The sequence below is a fragment of the Trachymyrmex cornetzi genome, unplaced genomic scaffold (assembly GCF_001594075.2).
Source record: "Trachymyrmex cornetzi isolate Tcor2-1 unplaced genomic scaffold, Tcor1.1 scaffold1726, whole genome shotgun sequence".
Lineage (NCBI taxonomy): Eukaryota > Metazoa > Arthropoda > Insecta > Hymenoptera > Formicidae > Trachymyrmex > Trachymyrmex cornetzi.
This window is the reverse complement of record NW_017296339.1, coordinates 9,657-16,631: the sequence shown is the minus strand read 5'-3', so window position 1 is coordinate 16,631 and position 6,975 is coordinate 9,657. Positions and strand designations below refer to the sequence as shown.

The 6,975-nt window shown below is 33.5% G+C and overlaps 2 protein-coding genes across 2 annotated transcripts; both read right to left on the bottom strand.

Moving 5' to 3' along the window:
• Positions 1-2,382: 2,382 nt before the first annotated feature.
• LOC108759182 (odorant receptor 4-like) lies at positions 2,383-3,115 on the bottom strand. Its single transcript, XM_018504503.1, has 4 exons — positions 3,074-3,115; positions 2,724-2,860; positions 2,507-2,639; positions 2,383-2,430 (listed from the first exon to the last, which is right to left on the bottom strand). The coding sequence occupies exons 1-4, from the start codon at positions 3,113-3,115 to the stop codon at positions 2,383-2,385; spliced, it is 360 nt and encodes a 119-aa protein (XP_018360005.1).
• A 661-nt stretch (positions 3,116-3,776) lies between these two features.
• LOC108759181 (uncharacterized) lies at positions 3,777-4,813 on the bottom strand. Its single transcript, XM_018504502.1, has 4 exons — positions 4,673-4,813; positions 4,488-4,607; positions 4,164-4,326; positions 3,777-4,042 (listed from the first exon to the last, which is right to left on the bottom strand). Exons 1-4 carry the CDS (start codon positions 4,811-4,813, stop codon positions 3,777-3,779), a joined length of 690 nt encoding a protein of 229 aa, XP_018360004.1.
• Between the last annotated feature and the right edge of the window lie 2,162 nt (positions 4,814-6,975).

Sequence of the window (6,975 nt, the reverse complement as noted above, 5' to 3'; positions counted from 1 at the left end):
TTTAATTAAATTTCTTTCTTCTGATTAATTAAATGTTTCGAAGTATTTGTAGCGACAAGTGGACACTACCGCACACTAAATTGACAAATAAGTTTAAAATATATAAAATAATTATGAAAGTAACTATTAAATTAGTTACTTAAAGCTAGTTACTTAAAAGATGTAATTAAGTTAAGTTATAATTACAGATGGAAAGAAAGTAACGAAGTTAAGTTACTGAAAAAAAGTAACTCTAACTGTAACTTCGTTACAAGTAACGAGTTACTTACCATCCCTGGTCTTAAATACAAATAAATTTAAATTCGCTACTGTTATCTAGCGTTCGTGGAATAAGCCTTTTAAACCAACCAAGTATTTTATTCTTTAAAAAAAAAATCCTTATAATGACGGTAACTAATATAGATAATAATGCAGGATAAAAGAAATCCAAATAAGTGAAAAAAATATATGTGCCTAATATTTTTGGCTGTATATATAGTCTTTCTTTACACATATTCGAGATACACTTAATTGGAGCTAACTTTAAATATATAACAAAAATTGATTAAATAGAAAAAAGGCTCTCAAGATAATAATCTAAAAATAAAGTATAATACCTATAAGAGCTGACACAGGATGAATGTACGTAATAAATAATTTATTAATAAATTAATATAAAAATGTAGAGTAAACGTTTCAACCCCTTGTTTCGGGTCCTCTTCAGTACAAACAAAATAAAATTATCTTAAAGTACAATAAATCTAAAAAACGGAGTGGTTGCGAAAATTGTGTCCACTTTTGTGACAATAACATCAATTTGGCAAAATTAATGTCATGAAAGATTAGAGCGAGGCGACATGAGTTTCAAATGTGCATCCTGTCATTAAATTGGAAAATACAATGACAAATGAAATTGAAGGGTAGTCGTCAGTTCGGAGTATACCGATAAGAAATGGAACTATATTTAACTATACAGGGTCCGCCACTTAAATCCGGACATAAAATTTTTTCTCGAAAAAGTCGTTTATTACAGAAAATACGAAAAAGTACAAATAGACTACTTTATAGTTAGATTAAGAGATCTTTTCTGAGACATTTTACTCAATGTATCCGCCCTGCGCCTCGATCACCGCTTCAATCCTGTTCCGAAAGCGCGAGCATGCCGTCTGCAATTGCGCAGGGTCCATTTTCATGAATGCCGCTTCAATAGCGGCTTGGAGGGAGGCTACATTGGGGTGTCTGGCTTTGTTAGTTACCCTCTCGACTACGCCTCACATGTAGTAGTCGAGATGATTCAGATCGGGACTATTCGGAGGCCAGAAATCTTTCGACCAAAACATGTCGATATTGTCCGATAGCCAGTTCTGCACCAAGTGACTCGTATGAGCAGGTGCGCTGTCTTGTTGGAAGATATACGGCCTTCCTGCAGCCACGTCCTCCATCCAAGGCTTGACTGTAGTCCTCAGGATCTCCACACCTCCTTCGTCATCGTTTCCCTCTTCTTGAAAAAATCCGGCGGCATCATGTCACCCTCACTCGAGACGACGCTTAGGACGTGGATACTGACTGGAAACTTGGTCCTGGCCACCACGGGGACGTCCTCGGGGTCGTGAGCGAGCTAACGGTCATTCCTTCGATTCACCTTGGCATCCACTGTGAAGATCTTCTTGTCAGAGAAAAACTTGATGCGGCCAGCAGCTGTGTGTTTCAGTGAACACACGAGCAAATTGCAGCGGGCAAGTCTCTTGGCCTTGGCGGCCTCGGAGAGCATCTGTCGGACCTTGAGGACGTAGGATCTTGTATCTGAGGTCCTCTTGGACAATCCGACGAATGGTGGTGTCGCTCACCCCCAAGATGGCCGCTAATTTTTCGAGTGAAACTCCTGGGTCCTTCGAAATGAGGTCTTGTGCTCTTTTAACGAGTTCCGGAGACCTTATCGCCTTCTCCCTTACATGTATTTTTCTCGCCGGAGTACAAGAACCCTCCTCGGACTCCTCCGAGGCTGTGTATCTCTGGACAATATCATACACCGTTGACCTGGGGTATCCAAAGAACTTAACAATTTCGCTTGGCGTCCTTCCGGACACCTTCAATAACCGCCGCTCTTCGGTTATATTCCGACGTTTTCCTGAACAACTCGGCCATTTTGAGGTTATTAATGTCTTATCGACGTCTCTAACCTATTTTTAGGTCATGTGGCACCTACTGCTGCATTCTAATATGGTGGGAATGTCAAATTTAAATTTGTCCGGATTTAAGTGACGGACCCTGTGTATATAATAAAGAAATAATAAACAATATAATTAGAAATGTATAATTATAATAGAAGAATTAAAGACACATGATATTGTTTTCTCGACCAGTGCTATCACATAATATCGTCGAATGCACAAACAACATTTACTAAATGGATGCAAGCACCGTAAAGTATGACATCGAAGTTTGTAGAACCTTCAAAACAAGAGCATTATATCTCGTTAAAGAAACTCTATATATAACAAGTACACGATAATTTTGCTTTTATTACCGTGGTAAAGCTCTCCAGGGAGAAAATGTAGATCTTGCCGGCGCTCAAGAAACTCGGTCGTACACTCTTCATCATCACCATCACGATTAGCTTTTGCGATCTCATGGATACTTCGTACCAGGTGCTGCTGTATCTGCCACATTTCAAAGAAATTGAATGCAAAAATTAATACAAAATTCTATCCTCTTCTAGCTTTTAGGTATCTCAAGTCACTTACATCTTATCGCACGTCTGAATGCTGTGCTCTATTAGCTTCTGTCCTTCGAAACACAGACAGAATAAATGAAACAGTTGACCAAGAACGTATAACACGTATTTTATTGATATTAAAATATCACCGTTCTGCTGCGTAAGCTTTAATATGAAAAGACACAATTTAAAATTATTTGTATGCTCTCTAAATTCTTTGAAGTGAAATTCTACAGAATGAAAATCAAAGCCATCTTAAATAAAATAGTTCAATTTTTAATCTTTAAGGCCGAAATTTTACTCTTCAGAGTAAAATTCAATCTGAAAGTTTTAGAAAATATGAAGAACAATTTTATAATAAATAAATATAATACATACTTGTAGTAATGTAATACTTAATCCTATAGTTACTATGATCATTTGCGCGCCGAAAGGTATAGTGAAGATATTTTCGATATGTTCCACAAACCTATGATAAACGGAAAATAAAATAATCGTAAAAGGAATCTTCGCAAAAATAATTTTATCTTTAAATGAAGGATATTTTGTATTTTTTTTATATATGATGTTATACACTCACTTTAAAGCATCTTGATGTTTGTTTATAAAGAGTGTGATTCTTTCGCGATAAGTATCATTAGAATTGTTTGCAATTTTCATTGTTTTGTCATCTTTATTAAATAGATTTTCGAAATAGAATCTATAAACAGTTTGAACAACTCCTTTCTTTCTCTCCTTCTCTTTTTTTTTTTAGTTGATATTCCGGATAAATTGTAAAAGTATTTTGATACTAGATTGGTGCAAAAGAATTGAATCATATTTGTCAAACAAAGTCAAAAGTAAAATATTAGCAAAAATTGCCACAGATTTTATCATACTTTTTCCTTTATTTGAAGACAAATTTTTCAATTCCTTTTTTCAAAAAATTTTGATTTTATTATTTTATATGAAATATAAAATAAGTAATTTGATATACATATATGTATTTATGTATCAAATTATTTTAAGAAATTTTTTTATTTTACGTAGAAACCTTAATAAAAAATTATATTTTTTTTACGTATCAAGCTCACAAGTTTCCTTACCCGACCAAAGCAAACATGCTGCAAACATGCTCAACGAAAGTCACAAACATACAATCGTGAGCGACTATTCCGACTATAGTGATTTCCCAAGCAATGATGGAGTGCCAGAAAATTTTATAGAAATATTCCCGAAGTTCCACAAAATAGTATCCTGGATACGGGGGTATTATGGGACGAGATTCATTAAGGGGCCATACCGCGTCGAGTGCGAATGGCACAAGAGACAATGACATAAACGTAGTTACTGCTAACATGCAATATACTGCAATGTACAGAGTATAAATCATGATTTTGAACGTGTATTGGAGATACACATGTATTTAGATACACGTGAAAAAGAGATTACTAGTACAAAGAGCAATTTGCGAAAAAAAATGCATAACTTTGGAAATAAAACAGTATAGAGCATTTCTCTCGTCGCTTCTCACCCGTATACATCACACAAAATCGTCTACTGTTCTCTGCATATAATTTCATAATCTCGTATTCTTCGGAAGTTTTCAATCCCTTCCAGTCGATGAATAAGTGTTGAGTAAGGTTTTTGATCTGACAAAAAGTGGATATTATCAATTTTAAATAAAATAGAGTTTATAGAAGTCTAATAAATGTACATAAAAATTTAAAAAATATTGAAATTTTTTTTCATAAAGTGCTACTTTTAAAATCGAACATATCGAAATACTTATAATTGTTTAATTAGAATATACCGTGCGAGTGTTTAGTTGACACGTGTACACTTTTAGCAAAGAAGTAAATGTCAGTAAATACGATGTCATCGCTTCGCAAATACATTGCACATTTGTCTTGCACGTAAATTGATAAGCAAACTGAAATTATTGTCGTTTATCATTCTTGCGATAGATCCTTTCTTTCGGACATTATATCAATTTACCTGCGGAACGAGTACAGTCACCATGGTTATAGTTATAACAACAACGCGAAATATTCTTGCTCTCGGTTTCAGATACGGCCACGTACCGGTGAGCGATGATATTTTGTAGACGATATTATAGTAATGCCTCCAGGTCTCCATAATTCTTAAGATACCGCGTTTTCGCCACGTTTTCGCAAAGGCGATTAATTTCGAACTGTCGTACAGCTGATCGTTCACCCTCTGATGTCAGACACCAATTAAAATGATATCCCTTTGTACTAAAACTGCTGTACATGTAGTCGATTTTCATGAAATAACTTTGTTGCATGTCATGTCAATCAACGACTGGACATAGAATTTATGGGAACAGGTAGTATTTGATTCTTTGACATTAACAATGTAGTCCCTCAATAATGAGTGGCTCGTTTTGCATGTCCCCTCCGGAGTGAACTTATCGATGAGAATGAAATAGTATGATGATATGAGTATTCTCTATTGACAGAGATAGACTCTTAAGTAAGTGTTCGAGGCTTCCGGAAAAGATCAGGAGGGAAAGCTTTCTAGTCGCTTAGCAATATCGATAGTAAAATAAAATTTTATTACTTTTGTTTCGTTACATAATAGCAAGCGTAAACATTATTTTATTCGATTTATTATTTGTAATAGTATACTCTTGTGGGATTTATATAATATATCATATATTATATATAACATTTCAGGGATATTTTACTACATGCTGCCATAATGACTGGATATCGATCACGACACGTCAAAGGACAACAGTAACGTAAAGTACGACATCGAGTTTATACTTTGGAATGTTGAAAAAGTATTTTTTCAGTATCAAGTTATTAATATATATTGAAGAAAGCTTGACATTTAATGTACGTTATGTACTTTAATTAGAGACAAACAAAATGCATTTGTTTATTTAAAAATGTTTGGCAATTTTGTTTAACATATTACATTTTACTGACTGGCAAATTATTATTTTTTTGCAAGACGCGTGGTTTCCATATGGCTTTTTTCTCGTTTTTTGAAAATTATAAATTTTAGTTAAAAAACGTACTTTGAAAGTCTGTTTCTTAAATTTTGTCACATTCTTTAATATAATTGTTTTATACATTTAGATTCAGTAAGGAACTAAAGGCAAGATCAATCATATTAACGAATTTTGCAACAGTTGCAAAGTTGCTTTCTCCGCTGAATACAGCAAATGAGAGAAATATATGCTATAATCGTTACACACTCACTGCAAAGCCTTTCGATGAGCAGAAATCGACATTACGACGTTTTTGTGATACATAGCATCCAGATAATTAATCATATTTTTTTCGATAGCACTACGTTTATGTGACACGTGCTCAAATCTAAATTTGGAAGTTTTTACGCAAAACATTGTTATGAGAGTTTTTGCAAATTATTTTCTATCTCTTCCAAGCGAATACACAAGAGAGCTAGAAACTATTATTATATTATATTTACTTTTAGATATAGAGAATTTTGTTTTTTAACTATAAGAGAAATGTGATCCCGCTTTCAGAAAAATAATAATTATCTAACAACAGTGAAAAGGCCGCAGATGTGTTCGACGTAAACAAAGAACATGCTATCGTGCGCGATTAATCCGGTCATATACACGCTGCCGACAAATAATATATAGAGAAAAATATACTAGAAATATTGATTTTTGTCAACGAAATTGGATACGATAACATTATAGGATGAGAAGTATTCAATGGAAATACTATATCCAAGACGCATGGCACGAGAGAGGTTGTCGCAAATATAATGTTAGACACGTAAATAAATGTTGCAACAAGGACAAAATTTGTAAAAACGAACGTCTATTAAAATTATTTTTATAAGTAATTATAAGGTTCCGTATGTATAAAACAATATGACAATTAAAAGGGCATAGAACCAATATTTAAACAAAACGTATTTAATTAAATCAAATTAACATCTATAGATACAAACGTTTCGACTCCAATCGGGTCATTTTCAATGTTACAAATTTTGTCATGAATCTTAATTACCGTTATAATCTCTTAAATAGAAATAAATATGATTAAATAAGACATTACATAAAATCGCACGCGTAATCTTATCGTTGACATAAAAGCGCAAGTTGTATTATAACGGTAATTAAGATTCATGACAAAATTTGTAACATTGAAAATGATCCGATTGGAGTCGAAACGTTTGTATCTATAGATGTTAATTTGATTTAATTAAATACGTTTTGTTTAAATATTGGTTCTATGCCCTTTTAATTGTCATATTGTTTTATACATACGGAACCTTATAATTACTTATTT

What these genes read in the sequence shown, in the direction of transcription:
- LOC108759181 (XM_018504502.1), bottom strand. Translation starts at nt 4,813, where the DNA reads ATGGAGACCTGGAGGCATTACTATAATATCGTCTACAAAATATCATCG. An exon ending in GTCAACTAAACACTCGCACG is followed by an intron (nt 4,327 to 4,487) that starts GTATATTCTAAT and finishes ACTTTTTGTCAG; the next exon opens with ATCAAAAACCTTACTCAACA. An exon ending in TATACTGTTTTATTTCCAAA is followed by an intron (nt 4,043 to 4,163) that starts GTTATGCATTTT and finishes TGTACATTGCAG; the next exon opens with TATATTGCATGTTAGCAGTA.
- LOC108759182 (XM_018504503.1), bottom strand. Translation starts at nt 3,115, where the DNA reads ATGATCATAGTAACTATAGGATTAAGTATTACATTACTACAA. An exon ending in ATTCAGACGTGCGATAAGAT is followed by an intron (nt 2,640 to 2,723) that starts GTAAGTGACTTG and finishes GAAATGTGGCAG; the next exon opens with ATACAGCAGCACCTGGTACG. An exon ending in CCCTGGAGAGCTTTACCACG is followed by an intron (nt 2,431 to 2,506) that starts GTAATAAAAGCA and finishes CTTGTTTTGAAG; the next exon opens with GTTCTACAAACTTCGATGTC.